Source organism: Impatiens glandulifera, chromosome 4 (assembly GCF_907164915.1).
Source record: "Impatiens glandulifera chromosome 4, dImpGla2.1, whole genome shotgun sequence".
In the NCBI taxonomy this organism is placed as follows: domain Eukaryota; kingdom Viridiplantae; phylum Streptophyta; class Magnoliopsida; order Ericales; family Balsaminaceae; genus Impatiens; species Impatiens glandulifera.
Window position 1 is genome coordinate 54505104 of NC_061865.1, and position 22765 is coordinate 54527868.

Consider the following 22765-nt stretch of genomic DNA (forward strand, 5'->3'; position numbering starts at 1 on the left):
AATATAACATATCAAAAGATGCAACATTTTGTTTTTGGTGTTATGTTTTCAAGCCTTTAAATAGAGAAAACGTAAATGATACATTTATAGGAGATGGGTACAAAAATTGGAAAAGGGCATTAAAAGATTCAATCATCATATGCGAACTTTAAATAGTTGTCATAATAAAGCTAGAATTCAATTTGAATCATTTTAAGATCAAAGACATAGCGTGAGAAACGTTTTACGTACACATGGTCAAGATGCAATGAAGACCGTGAAGACTGATTTGCGTAATCGAATGAGAGATGAATGGATTAATGATAGTTTAGTTGTATATGTTGAGAAAAATATTTTCTTAACAATTGAAAATGAGCAAATATTGCAATATTTTCAACAAATGGAATCTCGTAGAATAAATTTGTCTTCTTTTGTACCGACTCATGGACAAGAATAATTTAGTAATTGTGCTTGTTAGTATTTTGTAATTGTGTTTGTTATTATTTTTATGTAATTATCGAGTAAAATTTTAATTAGAAAATGCATTTATTTGGACGCCAAAAAAATGCTACGTTATTATGTATTTGGCCCCCCCGATAATACATTTATGGGTCCGCCACTGCCCTGCCGACACGACCTCAATCCACTCAGTTAGTGTCACACTCAGTTAGTGTCACCTGAACACAAATGGAAGCATCGTATACATTGGCACTGCCCGAATTGATTTAGGCCAAGCCTCCAGGATTGAATGAACCATGGGTGGAAACATTTGAATTATCAAAGGTTTCAACCTTTAATGAATACAGTTGACCCTAGGGTAAGGGGCAAAAACATGTACTAAGACATGCTAAATAATTGTTTAATCATTTACAAATAAAAAATAGTAATTTTTTTTTTTAATTATGTTAAATTGAAAACCATTACTTTGTACAAAGTCATTTATTTTTATATATAATAAATTAGAGAATAAATAAATTTAAATCCCAAAATCATTTTCTCTTTAACTATATAATATATATATAGTTAAACAAATGTTATGATGGGTTAAATGTGATTTCAGAGATTTATGAAAATTTCATTTATTATTTGATTTTCTAATACTAATTATATAAATATAATTAATAACAAATCTATTATTATAATATACAAATAATGTTAAAGCAAACAAGCTAGTCAAAGTTGCAGGTTTTAGAACTCAGAATTCTAGGGTTTTTGTAGATCGATCGATCGGGATCCTAATAGAGTTGGATTTTTGTCACCATCGCCGGAAACTTTAATCGGAGAAGAAGCATTCAGATGGCGCCTCCTCTCGGTCCTTATTCAGGAACAAGCACCCTTGCTTTGGTAAAATCATTTTCTATACCTGTGTCCTAAACCAATTCTTATTTATCGAGCACACATATTTTACTGTATTATTGTTGGTGAATGATGATCAGGTTGCTCGCGCTTCCGCCTTCTCTTTCGGACTCGTTTATGGAAGCATCAAGCTCAAATACTTGAAGGTAACAACTTGTTTCATTACTATATGTTTGATGTTTCACTTTCGATCTTGTAATTATAAATGACCAAACAAAATGAATACCAACAGAGTCACCGTTTATGTGTCAATAATGCTTGATTGATGTTGAAATTGAATGATATTGGCTGCTGAATCTCCTATCTTGATGGGTGGGTTATTCACTTTCAGCCTAGAGATTAAATTCCTGTCATGCCTAGTAAAAATCTATGTTTTATTGTACTTGGTGGAGTGAATTTAGGAGATCAGCTCTAACAAAGCCCCTGTTTTGAGTTAATCACATAATTTAGGTTTGCGTTTACCTTGAATTTATGTTTAACTGAAAATTCTGTATTTGTTTTTGATTGATTCTTCAAAGAACTTAGGACTTTCGTGTTTCTTGGATATTGGTATTTGGTATTTTCCATAGAGATTGGTATAGGATGTGGACTGTGGTGGAGTAGTCAGTTAGTCCCATTTAGAAACACCTTCAGGAGCTGGATTTGAGTCTGAGTTTGCTTGATAAAACGTCGATAAATTCCCTTGAAAACAACTTTTTGTGAAGTATCTCGTTTAGATGTTGATTTAGATGAGACAATGTTCTGAAACATAACTTAATTAGACACATTTTCATAAATTTGTTAACATTTTCTCCTCTTAACCTAGCTCCAGCTACAGAAAGTGTTTCCAAACGTGGAAGCAGATAATAACCCCCATTATAAATCATGTTTTAAGAAGATTTGAAGTATAATATCTCAATTTCGATGAGAAATCGTCAAATTTGTAGGTGTACTGTATTGTTTTTGTGTTAAAAAGCTGTAGTATTGTTCATTTGGCAAATGAAGTTATGGCCCTTATGGGTAGATTATGATCCCACATTTACTAGAAACACATATTTTTTGTATATAATTGGATTTAAAGTTGAATCACAAGTTCATTTTTTGGTTAGAAAACAAGCTAGAATTATAAGTTGTATGAGATTACATATGAATAATTCATCTTATCATTACCAAAACAACTCAATTTCTGCTTCTTTTATTTTTAATCTTCTATGGAACTTATTCCGAATAAAAGCAGCAGTTTCTAAAATTGTTTTTTTTAATGAACTATTGTCCATATGCTCTTTAACCCTGACCCAACAATTCTTCTTACCATTGTTTCAGGCTAAGGTGAAGTCGCATAAGAAAGCCGAGGCCAAGGTGCACCACTGAAGAAGAAATAGATTAGCAGAAGTCTCATGCTTTTTGTTTTTTCGGTTATGATAATAATGCATCATCAAAAGTAGAACTCTAATTCCTTCAGTCCAGTGATTTTGGAGAAGAGTGAAGATGCCTTGTTTGAAACTTAGATCAGAATTTTGTTAACAATGAATCTCAGTTTTGATAAGTAAAAATGCCCTATTTAGAAATTGATAAAGTTAAAATTTAAAATAATTTTTGTTTTCATTTGTTACAAGACTGTTTTCTCTATTCAATTTTTTTCTGGTTTCATTTTGTACAAGTCAATCACATTTTTTTTAAACATAACAAATTGCATTACAGATTTATGGTTCTAGATTCTAGATAATAAACTAAAAATGATAACACAAATCGACCATTTTATTTTTGTAATTTATAGTTGTGACTAGAATCTAGAACCATAAATCTGTAAGCGCGGTATTGAGAAAATTTGTGGCTAGGGTATTCTCCTTTTCTTTTTGCTAAACGGAGATAGATATTAGACAAGTTTGTAGATTCGCTCGATTGTTCTAAGAACAATCTAAGGATTCGCTCGATTGTTCTAAGAACAATCTAAGAATACCGTGCTTTTAGAAAGTTGGCTTGAATCCCCAAATGGTTCAAGAATTCTTGTAGCATCATTAGAGAAAAATGTTTTTTGGGTGAATAATCTGTTGATATAATTGATGCAACAGAAATGTGGGAAATGCGTGTTTTTGTCTTGGGTTACATTCCGATGAAGAAGTCTAACCCAAACATAATTTCACCTTAATTTGTTATTGCCGACAATGAGAGCTGCAGTTTTGTGGTAGTTTTTGAAGACTCTATCAACAATGAAACTAATGAATCGTGTAAATAATCATGAAATGGGATGATAATCTATTTGAATATGGTATTCCTTTACTGAATTTTGTATGAGTAGTGGACTTTCTAAATTTGGTTGAAGTTGAAGATTGTGTTTTTTTGACAATTGAGGTTTGTCAAAAACATAGATATCAATAGCAATATAATAAAGTTGTTCAAAATTGTAATTTGTGGACTTAGACAGAAAACAGTAAGATCCAGTTAAAAAGTCTAATTGTGGGTTAAAGCAAAAAGATTTTAAGATGATCTAAACAATAATGGGTTTCATTTTTTTTTTTTTTAAAAATAGAAATTTGATCATTTGAATTTTATTGTAAGAGGGATACTACAGAAATGATTCTACACAAAAGTGTGAGGTGCTTTTTTATGAATCATAAACTTTTAATTTTGTTTTTTCATTTTATCATATAGTAAGTAGGAAAGGGTGGTTGAATTTATAAGAATTTTGTGCATTAAGCAATCACTTTATATGATATGGTATTTTCAAAAGTGTTGTGCAATTATAAGTGGGAAGTGACTCTAGACTATGCATTGGTCTAGTTGGACCGATCTTGGAATGAATGAATTATCAGATAATGGAAGTCATAGATCAAACCAAATATTAATATTTGTTCAATTCCTATTTTTATATCAAAATCTATAGAATAAGTGTTTTTTTTATTTATGATATCTTTTAAAAAAAGAGAATTATTTTGTTGAAATAAGACTATTAAAATGTTTGAATCCCTTTTTAGTTTGAAAAAGAAGTTGGGTCTAAAGTGGCATAACTAAGTTGGTTTTGGGCTTGGTCAATATTCGAGAAAGTTGAGTGATAGTTTATCTTCGCTTTTTTTGAATCCAAGTTATTTCAAATCTTTTGTTTTGCAAAAAAATATTAGGAATTTTTTCTCATCATCAAATCACCACAAGAAGTTACGACAAACTGCGTCTACATTTTTTGTCGATGTTTAGGTAGAAGGTTGGTAGTCGACATTGCATAAGTGAGGATAGCTTGTAAAAAAAATAGGTAAGAAGTGATATTGTTGAGTATGTTAGTAATTTGGTTTTCTAACTTTGGAGTTTTTACTTTGTATGATTGATGAGAGTAAAAGCCCAAGTTAATTACCTAATTTGTGTTGTTTTGAGTTATATATTTTTATTGTTTTGTTGATAATATCGTTTTTTGTTTTTGAAAAAAATAATTGTCGCACTTGATTAAGGAGTCTTGCTAGATCGTCAAATTCTTTGAAAATGTACGAGAATGTTTTGATTATTGATATATTAGTGGAACTTGTAACGAGGATGTCATCATAAAAAAGAGTGAATGCACGAAAGATTTAGGTTAGAGATTGATATTCCTTTAAGAATTTTGAGACAATTAGAAACAAGTAATTAAAGAGATAGGGGTCTCCTTGTTTGATACTCTTTGTGAGATAATTGTAGATGATGGAGTATGGAGCATAAAGGTTTTTTTTAAAGATAGATACTCTTGTAAGTAGTGGCGGAACCGAACCGGGCCACTAGTATTTAGGCTGGTATTAAATAGATAGTATTAAGACAGAAATAATGTAATAGGTTGAATTTGCAGCATCAAGTGAAGTCGTTGTAGTATAGTGGTAAGTATTCCCGCCTGTCACGCGGGTGACCCGGGTTCGATCCCCGGCAACGGCGTTTCTTTTATCTTTTTTTTCATACCGCAGTCATGTCTATGATTTTCTTCAGCAAACTTAGTTGGTATGGCTTTCATATAGAATTCAGTATTAAATGTTGTTTCAACAAGTTTATTAAGTTTATGTGTAACCTAGTTGATTCATTGTTAATTGTCAACCATTTGTCATAAACTATCCTCCAAAACAATTTGGAGCTTCATTAATTAATTTGGATAGAATTGGTAAAAATATATTCATGTATTAGATCAATAAAAGGAATGCCACATCTTAATTTTAGGAGCATAATTTTGATATGGTCCAATTCAATACAATCGAAAGTTTTTTATATATCAATTTTTGCTGCAAACAAGTCATTTTGATTCGAAATAGCAAGTATTGAATTATTTGGTATTTCTCTTCCTTTGAGGAAAACAATTTCATTGAGGGATATGATTGAATTGAGGATTCATTTGAGTTTATTTGTAACGATTTTTTAAATTATCTTCTAAGATACATTACAAAGACTAATATCCATGTAATGATCCATTATGTTGTGTTTCATTTTAAAGAATAAGTAATGTATGTGACATTTGTTTCTTTCAACATATGCCTTGAAGAAAATAATTGTTGACCATATGGATGACATGTGAGTTGACTATGTACCAATTTTCTTTATAGGCTTTTGGCATGCCATCAAGCTCTAGGACATTGAAATCCCGAATATTTAAGATAGATTATTTGATTTCTTCAAACGTAGTTATCAAAATCATGTTTGCATTTTGTGCAATGGAGATATATGAATGAATTGTTTCGAAAGAAGGCTTTGACGCAAAGTTATGTAACAAAATCTCTTAAAAGTCATTTTTTTACTTTATGATATCTTTTCATCAAAAAGAAGATTTTTTTTGTTTAGTTTTGGTTGAGATAAAATTATTAGAATGTTTGAATCCCTTTTTAGTTCGATTTTATTTTTGTCTAAAAGGCATAACTATGTCTGTGTTGGGCTTGGCGAAGATTCGTGAAAGTTGAGTGATAATTTGTCGACTAGTTTTGTGATCAAACTATAATTATGGCGTTTACTTATTTTGAATCCATGTTATCTCTCATTTTTTGTTTTGCAAAAAGAACTCCACGACATTAGGATTTTTTTCTCATCATCAAAACCTCACAAGAAGTTACGACAGATCGCGTCTATTTTATTTTGTTAATGATTTTTTAGAGAGGTTTGTGGTCGTTGCGTAAGTGGGTAAGTGAGGATATATAGCTTGTAAAAAAATTAGAGAAGAAAGTGACTTTGTTGAGTGTGATAGGAATTTGGTTTTCCAACTTTGGAGCTCTTCATACTCATCTCAATCTTTAATTTTATTTTATTTTGAGATGGAGTGTGAAAGGTCAAGGTAATTACCTAATTTTGTGTTTATTTGAGTTGGATGTTTTATTGATGCTTTGTTCATAATATGTTTTTTTTCAATTTTTGAAAAGATGATGGTGCTTTTAACATGATTGATTAAGGAGTCCTAAAAGATCGCCAAATTCTTTAAAAATATCCAAGAATGTTCTAATTGTTGATATATTAGTGGAACTTGTAAAGAGAATTTCATCAGTAAACAAGACTTGAGAGCATGAAGGATTTCTTTTAGAGATCGAGGAAATTTTTATTCTCGACTTCAATGATTTTCATAGTTAGAAATTCAATTACAATTAGAAACAAGTAGGGAGACTGCGAGATGCCACTTTGTAGGATAATTGTAGATGATGGAGTTTCCTTAACCAAATTTGAAACAAAGTAGAGAGCATAACATGTTTTTTTGGAGATCAATACTCTTATAATGATTTTGAGTTCTCCATTCTAGTGATTTTCCTAGTGGAAATTCAATTGCAATTAGAAATAAGTAGAAAGATATGGGGTTTCCTTGTCAAATACCTCAATGTGTCATAATTGTACATTATAATAGAGCTTCATTAACCAATTTGGATAGAAGTGGTAGAAATATATTCATGTATTAGATCAATGAATGGAGTGCATATCCTAATTTTATTTCAGGAGCATGATTTCAATAAGGTCCAATTCAATACAATAGAAAATTTTGAATAAGTCAATTTTTGCTGCAAACATGACATTTTAATTTGAAATAACAGTTATTGAATTTCATTTATGATTCATGTATATTAAAAATGATAAAAAAAAAATCGTTAAAACACACGACGACAATAAAAAAATGAGAACAAAAAAATAAAATAAAAATTATAAAACATTAAAATAAGACAAGAATGTAAGCATATTACCCAACAAGTTATAGAGCACGTAGATCTTCAAAAGAATTATTAACTCATCAACCAACTTTACAGTTTTTACATAACGAAATTAAAAAAATGTCATAATAATAACGTTAATACTGACATGAGAAAAAAATAAAAAATCACAATAAAAAAAATAAGAAAAGAATATAAACACGTTACTCAACCGATTATAGATCCTTAAGAAGAATTATTAACTCACCGACCGACACCACAGTCTTTTCAGAACGAATCTCAAAATCATCATAATAATAGCATTATTAATGATACGTACAGTCCACTAGAAAATAATCGGAATAGTAACTCAAATATGTAGGTTTGTAATATCAGTCGCCCTAATCCAAACTTTTCAACAACTACCCAAGGACTTGAGCATCACCTAATCTCAATCATACTCCACAAAATAACTCTTTTGAGGAACTTTCTGTCCTAAATTTCTCTTCGTTTGAGGAAAACAACTTAATTGGAATATGATTGAATTGAAATGCATTTGAGTTTATTTGTAATGATTTTTGAAATAATTATAGACTAATATAAGTGGAATGCATGTGTCATTTTTGTTGTTTCTTTCAACATATATCAGAAGAAAAGAATTGTTGGATCATATGGATGACATATATATGAGTTGATTGTATTTCAATATTCTTTATAAAATTCTGCTAGAATACCATCTGGATCTAAGACTTTGAAATTCCCAATATTGAAGATAAGTTCTTTGATTTCTTCAAGTGTAAGTGTAGGGATCAAGATCTGCGATGAAGATTTATGAAAAAATTGTTTCAAAGGAAGGATTTGACACTATTTTATAGAAATTGTCTGTTTTTTCCAATTAAGAAAAACTTCTGCAGTTCTTCTTATATCTTAGTTCGAGTAGATTTGTTTAATTAACATAAATAAGAGAATAATGAATTTTTTTCAGTGATTGAAAGAGCTAAGAATCATGAATTGGAAAAACTATGGTAGAGTTTGAAATCGGAAGACTTTCATAAGATAAATAATGAATTTTCGATTTTTCAGTAAATAAATGATTTAGGTATGCATGCATCGATCCACTAGATCTACCATTAAAGAAGGAGTTGGAGAAGAAGATCAGGGAAAAAGAAGGATTTGTTAGATGAACATTATCTTTTATTTAAAAAACTTTGTTATAAATACTAATGACTTTTTAATAAGAAATTATGCAGTTTAAAGCAAAATAAAACTTACCTTTCATAAAAGAAACATCATAAGGTTCTCTCTCACGGGTGTGTTGATAAATTGATACACCCCTCAGTAAGGCAAAAAAAAACACATGAAATTTGACAACTCAAACAAACAAACAAACTTCTTAGAGATTTAAGAAATGAACTCATTTCATCATCAACATAGATGTAAGAGATACAAAGACAACTTCTTCACAAGGAAGAGTAAGACCCATGTCATGATCAAAACCGAATTCTTCTTCTGCTTGCCTAAGAAGACACTGAAACTCAGGTTGATTAAGGATAGAAATTGGAACAACATATCTACTCCTGTTTTTTCCAACATAAACAGCAAAATGACCTTTAGGAACATCATGAGGAAGACAATTCTTGTCTTTTTCTTCTAGGCTTGAACATCTTCTTAGGATCTGCTTCAGAATTGTTACTTGTGCCAATTTGTTTGATTTCTTAATAGTCATTTTCATCTCTTCTTTCTTATGAATTATAAAGAAAGAGAAAGGAAAGAGAAGAGAAGAGAAGTGATGGGGATTGAGAGAAGTATACAATGGAGATATATAGAAGGATTCTACTCTAACCCTAAAAAAATAATTGACACTTATTTTCTGTTTTTTGTTTTTTATTTTTTGTTGTGAGTTTTATTAATTTATTAAAAAAAAAATTAACAAAATACCCATTTTTAACTTAAAAAATTTGATATTTTATGTGAACTAACATAATAATTAGTTAATAAGTTTGAATTAAGATAAATTGAAATGGTTTATTAAAGGGTTATTGTTTGAAAAGTTATTTGAGCTAATTTGGTAAGATGGTTTTACTAATTTGAATAAATAAATAAATAAAAATATTTGATAAGAGATTCATCTTTTTTTTATACATGCATTCAAACAAGCGTTATCTTAGTAATAAAAACTCAAAAGGAAAAAAACAAAAAATGTTGAAGGTCGAAAATGCCCTAATAATAAATTTGGTTTATAAGTGCTCTTGTCTTATACAGAAGTTTGGGTAGAAACTCTCTCTCTTATTTATATTTTAAGGACCTTTTGGATTGAATTATTAAATGTATTGTTGAGTTATAACTTTGTTTTGTTCTTATTAAAATTATAAGAAGTTATAAGTTAATTCAAATCATAAAAGAGAATAACACAAACCAACAAAAACAAACTGATCGCAGCTTAAATGATAAAAGTGATTATTAAAAATCAAATAAATAAATAATGATTGTGATAGACCCTCTCTATTTTCTTATTAGTTATTAAACTTGATGTATTTAAATTTATTAAAACAATTGAGATGAATTAATTGATTATATAATCAAATAAATATATGCCTAAACAAATTTTATTAATAAAAAATAAATAATGAAATCAAAAGAAAATAATACAACAAAAAGTAATCATTAGTAATAGTAAAATTTTAATAAACAATTGAATTTCCTTTATTGCAATCACAGTTTTTCATACTAAATACAAAATCATTTTCACACTAATAATAAATATTTTTAGAAAATAATCATAATAATGAAATAAAAAACATTGTACCAAATAATCTCACACAAAAAATTATATATTTTACATATTTAATATTTAAATTTTATAAATGATGGAGGAGAATTCGATTTCTAGTATGTCATGACACATATTTAAAGTCAATGAGAGTAAGTGAATTAGTGGTGTGGTCTAGCAGAATAATTTCTCGATGAGGAAAATTGACGAAGAGAGACTAACATAGCAAGTTAATGGACATTTCAAACACATAGTTGCTTACTTTGTTCAGAGACTAGGGAGACAATTGATCACTTATTGGAGTTTGCCCTTTTGTGATTGATATATATGAATAAGGTTAGCCAAAAACTTGTGTTTGGTTAGTTTCTCGGAGGGGTGATATATATGACTAAAATGTGGATAAATAGGAAGACGGAAATGAAATTGTTATAGTTATATTCACAAAAGTGTTTTCGGAATCAAATTGTGTATCAAATTTGAAAAAAAAAATGAAATTGTTTGACTTTAATTTTGAAATTGTAAAAGGTTTAATTAGAAACTCGAAAATGATTAGAGCATAGATTTGTTAGGTCCTAAATAACTCAATGTTTTCACTCTATTTAATTTGAGTTTTTAATAAAATGATAATAAATTGTTTCTTTTTAAAATTTTGTAATGTAAGGAAATATATAAATAATTTAAATTTTTAATTAATAATTTAATTTCTAAATTGATTAAGAACAGATAAAAATAAGGCTTTGTTATTGAAGATTTTTTAAAAATCTAGAGAAAAAAAATAATGATTGTTGATGATTTGGAAGAGTTAATGATTATTTTTGATAAAAAACTTAAAAGATATATATATATATAAAATAAAAAATAATAATTTAAAATAAAAAATATTTTAATATTTTAGTCGATAATTGAAATAATATGATAGAAAAGAAGAAATGAAATAATATTTAATTTTGTTTAAAAAAATAAAGTCCTAATATATAAATTCAAACAAACTAATTCATATAATCAATAATATTTATAAAAATAAATAATTAAATAATGTCATATCAAACAGGGCCGAAGACAATAACCTGTCTGAAACAAGGCATATTTTGACAGATTCACGGACCAAAATTTAACCGTACCAAAAGAGTACACCTCAAAAGTTACGGGTTTGCATGTTATACACCTCTTTCTTTTCACTGACAAATGTTAAATATATTTATAATACATTAAAAAATAATATTTATTTGACCAGAATGAGTTTTTTTTTTTAAATTTAGAGAAAAAATAATAATAATTAGTGATGATTTTAAAAAGGTAATGAATATGTTTAGTAAAAATATTTAAAGAGTATTATATATATGAATAAAATAAAAAATTAGAATTTAAAATTCATAATATTTTAGTATTTTGGTTAATAATATAAATAATATGAGAAATAATTGATTAAAAATTATTTTTTGTTGAATTTTTTAAAAAACCCAAACAAAACAAGACCTTATATAATGTTTATATATAAAATGACAAATTAATATAAAAGAAGATGTATTAAAAATATTACTAGCTTACTCCTAATGCAACACAAGAAAAAAAAAAAAAAAAAGTTAAATCAACAATTTATTTATTTTTGTATTTTTGAGAAGTAGTTAGTATTTGAAGTTTTTTGTGGAGTATTACTGAAATTCATTTAGGGTGTGTTTGATAGCCATGGAATTGGCATTGGAATTGGAATTGGAATTGGAGGGTCCAATTCCAATTCTTATGTTTGTTAGACACTTTAATATTAAGAATTGGAATTGGAATTAGAATTCCAATGGAATTCAATATAGTGTAATTTGATAGTTCTCAATTCCTATCTTTTTAGGTCGGAATTGTAATTCCAAATTAACACGTTTTTCATGTTTTTTACATGTTTAACACGTTTTTCACACATTAAACACGTTTTACACGCTTTTAACACGTTTTTTACACGTTTAACATATTTTCATATTTTGGCACGTTTAACACGTTTTTGACACGTTTAATACGTTTTTGGCACGTTTAACACGTTTTTGACACATTTAACACGTTTTTCACGTTCTTGACACGTCTAACACGTTTTTGACACGTTTAACATGATTTTCACGTTTTAAACACGTTTGACACGTTTTTGGCACGTTTAACACGTTTTTGTCACGTTTAACACGTTTTGACACATTTAACACGTTTTTCACGTCCTTGACATGTTTAACACGTTTTTGACACATTTAACACGTTTTTCACGTCTTTGACACGTTTAACACGTTTTTGACACGTTTCACATGATTTTCACGTTTTTGACACGTTTAACACGTTTTTGACACGTTTGACACGTTTTTTATGTTTTGGCACAATTTGCACGTTTTGGCACGTTTAACAAGTTTTCCACATATTTAACACGTTTTTGACGCGTTTAACACGTTTTCACGTTTTTGACACATGTAACACGTTTTTTTACGTTTTTGACATGTTTAACGCGTTTTCACGTTTTGACACATTTAACACGTTTTTGACACGTTTACCACATTTTTGACACGTTTTACATGTTTTTCACGTTTTGGCACGTTTAACAAGTTTTTCACATATTTAACACGTTTTTGACACGTTTAACACGTTTTCACGTTTTTGACACATTTAACACATTTTTTTACGTTTTTGACACGTTTACCACATTTTTGACACGTTTAACATGTTTTGGCATGTTTAACAAGTTTTTCACATGTTTAACACGTTTTTGACACGTTTAACACGTTTTCACGTTTTTGACACATTTAACACATTTTTTACGTTTTTGACACAGTTAACATTTTTCACGTTTTTAACACATTTAACACTTTTTTACGTTTTTGACACGTTTACCACATTTTTGATACGTTTAACACGTTTTTCACGTTTTGGCATGTTTAACACGTTTTTCACATGTTTGGAACATTTAACATGTTTTTGACACGTTTTCATGTTTTTAACACGTTTAAAACGTTTTTAACACGTTAACACGTTCACATGTTTTTTACGTTTTTGACACGTTTGACACATTTTTAATACATTTAACACGTTTAACACGTTTAACACGTGAAAAACGTGAAAACCGTGAAAAACGTGAAAAACGTGTTAAAAAGTGTGAAAAATGTGAAAACGTGAAAAACGTGTGAAAATGTGTGAAAAACATGTTAAAATGTGAAAACGTTTGAAAACGTGAAAAACGTATTAAAACGTGAAAAACGTGTAAAACGTGAAAAACGTGTTAAAACGTGTGAAAAACGTGAAAACGTGAAAACGTGTGAATAATGTGTGAAAAACGTGAAAAACGTGTGAAAAACGTGAAAAACGTGTTGTAATGTGTGAAAAACGTGAAAACGTATTAAAACGTGTAAAAAATGTGAAAATGTGTGAAAACGTGTAAAAAACGTGTGAAAACGTGAAAAATGTGTGAAAAACGTGTGAAGATGTGTGAAAAACGTGAAAAACGTGTGAAAACGTGTAAAAAACGTGAAAACGTTTAAAACGTCTAGGCTTCTGTGAGTGAACGAGATGAGGATCGTGGAAACGTGTTAAAACGTGTGAAAAACGTGAAAAACGTGTAAAACGTGTAAAACGTGAAAAACGTGTTAAAACTTGTGAAAACGTGTGAATAATGTGTGAAAAACATGAAAAACGTGTGAAAAACGTGAAAACGTGTTGTAATGTGTGAAAAACGTGAAAACGTATTAAAACGTGTAAAAAAACATGAAAACATGTGAAAACGTGAAAAACGTGAAAAACGTTTGAAAAACGTGAAAAACGTGTTAAAACGTGTGAAAAACGTGAAAATGTGTGAAATAATGAAAAACGTTTTAAAACGTGTGAAAAACGTGTGAAAATGTGAAAAAATGTCAAAAACGTATTAAACGTGCCAAAACGTCAAAACATATTTTAAAAGTTAATATTTTGAACCGATATTTTATTTTACAAACATTAGAATTAGAATTGAATTACAATTCTATCATTTTCCCAAACATAGGAATTGGAATTGAATTACAATTCTATCATTTTTCCAAACATAGGAATTGAATTGTAATTCAATGCCAATTCTCATGGAATTGTGATGCGGTGCGAGTCGAAGAGATTGGAAGATAATCTAATTAAGGAAGGGATTGGAAGATATATTCTAATCAAGGAAAGGATTATAATATATATTCTAATTAAGGAAGAGATTACAAGGGATATTCTAAATTAGGTAGGGATATTCTTGTTATGGAAGGAATATCCTAAATTAGTGTAATTAAATTGTAATTAGACGTAATTCCTAATTTAATACGTGTAAGTCCTATAAATACCCTGAAGGTATTCCATTGTAAAAAGAAAAGAAGATTATTAATCAGAAAACGAGGTTTCCTCAATATCTATCGACTTTCGGTATTCGTAAGAATCAACGAATCTTGATAAAGGTTCATCCTAGCCACGCACGCTGCATCAGTTGGTATCAGATTCCAGTCGACCCTGAGGTATGCCGCCCCGAAGACAGCCGCGCAACCCTACCCCTGGTGCTGATGATGGTGACCTTGCTGAGTTGCGACGTGAAAACGCTGAGTTTCGCCGTGATAACGACGATTTGAAGCGGCAGGTTGAATGGTTGACGCAGCGGATGGATGCATCTATGCACATGCACCACCCTGAAGATGATGTTACGATGACAGATGAAAACCCTCTCGGTGGTCTTCGGAATCGATCCCCTGAACGCCCCAATCATCGCTGGGAGCAGGCTTTCAGGGTGGACATCCCTAAGTTCGATGGTAGTCTATCACCGGAAGAGTTTATTGATTGGCTTTCTCAGGTTGAAGAGATTCTGGATTTCAAGGAAGTTCCTGCAGATCGTCGTGTACCCCTTGTTACGATCCGCTTACATGGTCGTGCACAAGCATGGTGGCAGCAGTTGAAACAGACACGTGTTCGTCATGGTAAGGCAAAGCTCACGAATTGGGACAAATTCAGGAAGCATATTAGGGCTGCGTTTCTACCATATAATTACGAACGTAACCTGTACCAGCGGTTCCAGAATCTTCGTCAGGGTTCTCGTTCCGTGGATGACTATTCCACTGAGTTTTACACCTTTGTGGCTCGTGTTGACCTGTCTGAGTCCCCTCTCCAGTTGGTTTCTCGCTATATTGGTGGCCTTCGCCTCCAGTTGCAGGATATTTTGAATATGTTTGATCCCTTGACTGTTTCTGAGGCACATCAGCGTGCTTCACAGGCTGAGAAACAGCTAGCCAGGCGCGGTTCGGGTAGCTTTGGAAAACAGGTTGTCCCCACTAGTGGCATTGGTTCTTCTTCCCAGTCGGCCCATCCCACCCCAGCCCCCCCTCGCGGCACTACAGCCCCCCCGCAGGGACGTCCCGGTGGCTTGCGTTGTTTCAATTGTGGTGAAGTTGGCCATCGCCAAGCAGAGTGTCGCAACCCAAAGTCCACCAATCGTGGTCTTTTTACTGAGGTGGATGATCCTGACTCTGCTCTTCCTTCAGATTCAGCCCCAGTGTACGATGTTTATGATGATGAGGCAGCGGAGGAGTATGTTTCTGGTGATGTTGGCCCCCTTTTGGTGATTCGTCGATCATGTTTAACCCCTCGTGCTCCTGACAACGAGTGGTTACGCAATAATCTGTTCCATTCCACTTGTACCATCGGTGGCAAAGTTTGCACCTTCATCATTGATGCTGGGAGTTGTGAGAATGTGATTTCTGAGGTTGCAGTTTCGAAGCTGGGTCTGTCCACTGAACCTCACCCCAAGCCTTATCGTCTGTCCTGGCTGAGTCAAGGTACGGATGTTACAGTTTCCAAGCGCGTACTTGTTAATTTTTCCATTGGTTCCCATTATCGTGATGCTGTATATTGTGATGTGGTTCCTATGGATGCTTGTCACCTTTTACTTGGTCGCCCTTGGCAGTTTGATCATTCTGTTATACATGATGGGCGTGCTAATACCTACACGTTCTTATTTCATGGTACCAAGATTGTGTTGATGCCAAATCAGCCCAAGAAGGGTGCTGCCCCCACTCATCATGCGTCCCCCCCTACCACCTTGTTGTCTCGGGGTCCTTTTCAGACCGCCATGGTCGAATCGGGCATGGTGTTTGCTCCATTTTGTTCGCTGATTACCTGTGGTGCTAGTTCTGAGGTGCCTATTCCAGTGCAGCCGCTGTTACAGGAGTTTGCAGATGTCTTTCCTGAGAATCTGCCTTGTGCCTTGCCTCCTTTGCGTGATATCCAGCATCACATTGACTTGGTTCCAGGTGCTGCCCTACCAAACCGTTCTCATTACCGCATGAGTCCCAAAGAACATGAAGAGTTGCGTAGACAGGTGGAGGACTTGCTGGCTAAGGGACACATTCGAGAGAGCCTTAGTCCCTGTGCTGTCCCGGCCCTTCTTACCCCAAAAAAGGATGGGTCTTGGCGTATGTGCATTGATAGTCGTGCTATCAACAAGATTACAGTGCGTTATCGGTTTCCTATTCCCCGGTTGGATGACTTGTTGGATCAGTTGGGTGGTGCTGTGGCTGTTGCACAGCTTTATTTCAGGGATGTGTATCGCCTTCATGGACTTCCTGCCTCCATAGTTTCTGATCGGGACACTCGCTTTGTGAGTCACTTTTGGAGGAGTCTTTGGCGTTTGGTTAATACTCAGCTGAATTTTAGCAGTGCCTATCACCCGCAAACTGATGGCCAAACTGAAGTTGTTAATAGGTCTTTGGGGAACCTTCTGCGCAGTTTAATTGGGGATCATCCTAAGGCTTGGGATCTGAAGCTGCCTCAGGCCGAGTTTGCTCACAATCATGCTGTTAATCGCTCCACTGGTTTCAGTCCTTTCCATGTGATTTACGGGCTGTCTCCGCGTGCTCCTCTTGATTTGTTAGCGCTGCCCAGCAAGGTGCGTCCTCATTCCACTGCTGCGGATTTTGTTGGTCAGTTGGCTCAGGTTCATCAGACCACTCATGACCGTTTGGTTGCTGCTACTGCCAAGTACAAGGAGAAGGCTGATTCGAGAAGGCGTGCTGTTGATTTTGAAGTTGGTGACTTTGTGTGGGCTATTCTGACTAAGGATCGTTTTCCAGCTCATGAATATAGCAAGCTTGCTGCTAAGAAGATTGGTCCTGTTGAGATTGTGGAGAAGATCAACCCCAATGCTTATCGTTTACGCCTTCCCAGCCATGTGCGTACCTCTGATGTGTTCAATGTGAAGCATCTTGTTCCTTTTGTGGGTGAGTCTTCTTCTGATGAGGATGATGCGGTTCCAGATTCGAGGACGAATCTTTTCTACCCTGGGGGGAATGATGCGGTGCGAGTCGAAGAGATTGGAAGATAATCTAATTAAGGAAGGGATTGGAAGATATATTCTAATCAAGGAAAGGATTATAATATATATTCTAATTAAGGAAGAGATTACAAGGGATATTCTAAATTAGGTAGGGATATTCTTGTTATGGAAGGAATATCCTAAATTAGTGTAATTAAATTGTAATTAGACGTAATTCCTAATTTAATACGTGTAAGTCCTATAAATACCCTGAAGGTATTCCATTGTAAAAAGAAAAGAAGATTATTAATCAGAAAACGAGGTTTCCTCAATATCTATCGACTTTCGGTATTCGTAAGAATCAACGAATCTTGATAAAGGTTCATCCTAGCCACGCACGCTGCATCAAATTGGAATTAGAATTCCAATGCCAATTCCAATTCCAATTCCCCATCATCAAACACACCCTTAGTGATGTCCGAGTTTATGATAGTTATTAGGAAATTTGGATTGATGCGGCTAATATGGCCGACGTACATAATTGGCGGGTTAAAATCCCAATTATTTTTTAGTGTACTATCTGGTTGAAGAGAAATCGTCGAACTGATCGTAATCGCTCGATACATATCATTTACAATGTTATTATTATGATGCTTTCTGAGATTAATTCTGAAAAATAAGTAAAGTCCGTCGGGAGTTAATTATTTTTCTCGATAATTTATAAGCTCGATAACTTATTGAGTATTTTATTTTTTATTTATTTTTTCTTTATGTCATGTTTTTTTTTTCGTTTGAACACAAATAATTTTTATCACTTTTAATATATATATACTTTAAAAAAAATTATTATTAAATTTGAAAGTGTATATTAGATAATTTGTTTTTAACAAATTCACCTAAAAAGAGGTCAACGTTAAACAAGTTAATATTTATTATCGAATTCAACCTAAGATAATTTATTTAAAAACATTTTCTTGTTAAATATCTAATTAATGTCAACTTTAATCCACATAGTAGTCTATTTATTTAAAAACTAATTTTATTATTTTATATTAAATGTCAAATTCAATTAATCAAAAATCAATATTCAACTAAGGCATAAATAAATGTTCAGCCTTTTTTAACCAAAGCAAAAATGAATTAAATCTAAAAGTTATAATTATTTAAATAATTATTCTTAGTTTGACACTAATGAGCATGCCCTAAATGAAGGATTCTTGGAACAAGTTCACATACTTAAAAGATGAGTCTCTTATTAGAAAATTTTAAAATAAAGGTACAAACAATGTTGCAAACCCTTATTCCTATTTAGTACAAATGTTAATTTTAATAAAAACTAATTTATGTGAACATAATTTTATTATACATATATTTTAAAATTTGTTAACATTTTCTTGTTTAAACTTAAATTTTAGGCCTAACTTAAAGGGAAAAAAAGAAGAAGTTTTCCTAGTTATTTAAATAAATATATTAAAACATAATTTCTGTTTAGTTAAGAGTTATTTAAAACTAAAATAAAATAAATTGTCACTTAACTATATATTTTTTATCATTAAATTATTAAAAAAATTAAATATCAATAACTTATATTTGTTAAAAGAAGAGTTAAAACTAGCTATAGCACTGTACACTGCCCATCTGCCACAATTTTAACACGACAGCACTGGTATATCACATGCAAACTTATTTTAAAAAATATATATATAAGTATATTATGCATAAAAAAATTTGGCAGCCTTTTTTTTATAAATGATATTATTTTAATTTATAATTGTAATTTGATTTTAAATACTAATTACTTTTTAGTAACAAACTGCACAAGTTAAAGCAAAAAAGACTTATTTCCTTTCATTATAAAAAAACATGGTAAGGTTCTTTCTCATGGGGTGTAATTAGTAAATGGATACACTCCTCGGCAAGAACAAACACATATGAAAGGTTTAACAACTCAAACAAACATAACCCTAAAACTACATATGAAAATTTGACAACTCAAACAAACAGGACCGATCAAAATTGAAGAAAACTCATTTCATCTTAAGCATAGATGTGAGAGATCTAAAGACAACTTCTTCACAAGGAAGAGTAAGACCCATATCATGATCGAAGCCATACTCCTCCTCTGCTCGTCGGAGAAGAAATTGAAACTCCGGTTGGTTAAGGAAAGAGATTGGAATAACATGTCTAACTCTGTTTTTTCCAACATAAACAGCAAAATGACCTTTAGGAACATCATGAGGAAGACGGTTGCTGTTTTTTTCTTCTAGGCTTGAACATCTTCTTAGGATCTGCTTCAGAATGGTAACTTGTGCCAATTTGTTTGATTTCTTGATAGTCATTTCCATCTCTTCTTTCTTATGAAGTATAAAGAAAGAGAAAGGAAAGAGAATAGAAGAGATGGAGATTGAGAGAAGTATACAATGGAGATATATAGGAGGATTGAGCATAACCCTAAAAAATAATAATAAATAATTGACACTTATTTTCTTTTCTTTTTTTGTTTTTTTTTTGTTGAGAGTTTTATTTTATAAAAAAAATTACATAATACCCACTTTTAACTTAAAAACTTTGATATTTTATGTGAACTAACATAATAATTAGTTAATAAGAGTTTGAATTAAGATAAATTGAAATGGTTTATTAAGGGGTTTTTGTTTGAAAAGTTAGCTAATTTGGTTAGATGATTTTACTAATTTGAAAAAAAAAATATTTGGTAAGAGATTCATCTGTTTTTTATACATGCATTCAAACAAGCGTTATCTTAGTAATAAAAACTCAAAAGGAAAAAACAAAAAAATGTTGAAGGTCAAAAATGCCCTAATAATAAATTTGTTTTATAAGTGCTCTGTCTATTATACAGAAGTTTGGGTTGAAACTCTCTCTCTTATTTATATTTTAAGGACATTTTGGATTGAATTATTAAATGTATTCTTGAATTATAACTTTGTTCAGATTAAAATTATAAGAAGTTATCAAATGACTAGAGACTAAGCACTAAATAATTCAAATTCAAATGATAAAAGTGACTTTTAAGAGAAAAAATGTTATAATTTAAACTAATATAAACGTATTAAATTGGAGGAGTGGGTGTAGTAACGGTTTTGAATCATGCTATTGTCCTCCAAATAATAATAAAAATAATTGTGAGAGACAATTTCTAATTTTTTTATTAATTATTAAACTTGATGTATTTAATATTATAAACAAATTTAATAATGATTAAAACTGAGATAAATTAATTGATTATATAATCAAATAAATATATGCCTAAGTAAATTTTATTAATAAAAAATAAATAATGTATCAAAAGAAAATAATACAACAAAAATAATCATATCAAATATAAAAAATTAAAAAAAAAATTAAATAAGGCCTTGTTTGGATTGGGGTTTTGAAAAAACCTAGAGAGGGGAAAAAAGGTAATGATTGGTGATGATTTTGAGGAAGTGATGATTATTTTTGGTAAAAAGACTTAAAAGGGTATTGATATATATGAATAAAATAAAAAATAATAATTTAAAATAGAGGGTATTTTAGTATTTTGGTTAATAAAATGAGTGATGTGATTGTTGAGAAGTGATTGATTGAAAAATTGTTTTGGGATAGATTTTTTAAAAAACACAAAGGCCTTGTTCTCTTTGGGTTATTTGAAAAACTCAAACAAAATCAATTTTCCAATCAATCACTTCTCAACAATCACATCACTCATTTTATTAACCAAAATACTAAAATACCCTCTATTTTAAATTATTATTTTTTATTTTATTTATATATATCAATACCCTTTAAGTAATTTTACCAAAAATAATCATTACTTTCTCAAAATTATCACCAATCATTATTATTTTCTTCCTCTAGGTTTTTTAAAAAACCCGAATCCAAACAAGCCCAAAGAGAACAAGGCCTAACATTTAATTTCATTTATTGCAATTACAGTTTTTCATACTAAGTACAAAAATCATTTTCACTCTAATAATAAATATTTTTAAAAATTAATTATAATAATGACATAAAAAACTTTGTACTAAATAATCTCACAATTGTAATTATATATTTTATATATTTAATATTTAAATTTAATAAATGGTTGAGGAGAATGACATACATGTTCGATTTTTAGTATGTCATGACACATATTTAAATTCAATGAGAGCACGTGGTAGATTGGTGGTGTGGTCTAGCAGAATCATTTCTCGATTGTATATATGTATTGCATATTGAGGAAAATTGACGACTAGAGACTAACTTAGCAAGTTAATGGACATTTCAAACAAATAGTTGCTTACTTTGTTCAGAGACTAGGGAGACAATTGATCACTTATTGGAGTTTGCCCCTTTTGTGATTGATTTATGAATAAGGTTAGCAAAATGAATTGTTTATGGTTATATTCATAAAAGTGTTTTCGGTGTCATTGTGTCAAATTTGAAAAAATTGAAATTGTTTGACTTGAATTTTAAAATTGTAAAACTAATGTGCTATCTTTCTGGCTTTTATTAGAAACACGAAAATAATTAAGGCAGAGATTTGTTAGGTTCTAATTTAGATGTTTTCACTCTATTTAATTTGAGTTTTTAATAAAATGATAATAAATTTTTTCTTTTAAATTTTTGTAATGTAAGGAAAAATATAAATAATTTAAAATTTTAATTAATAATTAATTTCTAAATTGATTAAGGATAGATAAAAATAAGATACAAATTCAAACAAACTAATTCAATATAATCAATAATATTTTTAGAAATAAATAATTAAATAATGTCATGTCATGTCAAACAAGACCGAAGACAATAACCTGTCTGAAACAAGGCATATTTTGACAGATTCACGGACCAAAATTTAACCGTACCAAAAGAGTACACCTCAAAAAATTGCGGGCTTGCATGATTTACAACTCTTTCTTTTTACTGACAAATGTTAAGAGAGTAAATTTATTTATAATACATTAAAATATAATATTTATCTGACTTACATAATGTATATAATATAAAATGTTAAATTAATATAAAAGAAGATGTATTAAAAATATTACTAGCATACTCCCAATGCAACACGCACTTCTAGTTATTTTTTCCGATAATAGATTCTATTAAAAATAGTTATACTGCAATTGTTTTTATAAACAATATAATAAATTATAATTAAATTTATAATTAAAATGGTCTGTTATGATTAATAATTGTATATATACCAACAGAAATTTGAATTAGTAACTTACTTATTTTTTAAATAATATATATATATATATATATATATAGTATCAATGAAATTCATTGGGTGATGTCTGAATCTTTAAGTATTTGTTAAAAATATTAGAT

The 22765-nt window shown here is 30.5% G+C and overlaps 3 protein-coding genes and 1 non-coding gene across 4 annotated transcripts; 2 read left to right on the forward strand and 2 right to left on the reverse strand.

Moving 5' to 3' along the window:
* Window positions 1-1145: 1145 nt before the first annotated feature.
* On the forward strand, window positions 1146-2855 carry LOC124936764. The gene is made up of 3 exons (XM_047477287.1): window positions 1146-1323; window positions 1416-1481; window positions 2638-2855. The coding sequence occupies exons 1-3, from the start codon at window positions 1276-1278 to the stop codon at window positions 2683-2685; spliced, it is 162 nt and encodes a 53-aa protein (XP_047333243.1). The 5' UTR covers window positions 1146-1275; the 3' UTR covers window positions 2686-2855.
* A 2278-nt stretch (window positions 2856-5133) lies between these two features.
* TRNAD-GUC lies at window positions 5134-5205 on the forward strand. The gene has a single exon. It is a non-coding gene; the product is annotated as a tRNA-Asp (tRNA).
* Window positions 5206-7741: 2536 nt separating this feature from the next.
* Window positions 7742-9147, reverse strand: LOC124935418 (auxin-responsive protein SAUR50-like). The gene is made up of 2 exons (XM_047475852.1): window positions 8842-9147; window positions 7742-7801 (listed from the first exon to the last, which is right to left on the reverse strand). Exons 1-2 carry the CDS (start codon window positions 9145-9147, stop codon window positions 7742-7744), a joined length of 366 nt encoding a protein of 121 aa, XP_047331808.1.
* A 10329-nt stretch (window positions 9148-19476) lies between these two features.
* LOC124935420 (auxin-responsive protein SAUR50-like) lies at window positions 19477-19794 on the reverse strand. Its single transcript, XM_047475853.1, has one exon. It carries the CDS (start codon window positions 19792-19794, stop codon window positions 19477-19479), a length of 318 nt encoding a protein of 105 aa, XP_047331809.1.
* Window positions 19795-22765: the final 2971 nt, after the last annotated feature.

Coding starts and splice junctions, on each gene's coding strand:
- LOC124935420 (XM_047475853.1), bottom strand. CDS start 19,794: ATGGAAATGACTATCAAGAAATCAAACAAATTGGCACAAGTTACCATT.
- LOC124935418 (XM_047475852.1), bottom strand. CDS start 9,147: ATGAAAATGACTATTAAGAAATCAAACAAATTGGCACAAGTAACAATT. Junction 7,802..8,841: donor TATCTCTTACATCTATGTTG/ATGATGAAATGA, acceptor GACTGATATTAC/AAACCTACATATTTGAGTTA.
- LOC124936764 (XM_047477287.1), top strand. CDS start 1,276: ATGGCGCCTCCTCTCGGTCCTTATTCAGGAACAAGCACCCTTGCTTTG. Junction 1,324..1,415: donor GAACAAGCACCCTTGCTTTG/GTAAAATCATTT, acceptor AATGATGATCAG/GTTGCTCGCGCTTCCGCCTT. Junction 1,482..2,637: donor TCAAGCTCAAATACTTGAAG/GTAACAACTTGT, acceptor CCATTGTTTCAG/GCTAAGGTGAAGTCGCATAA.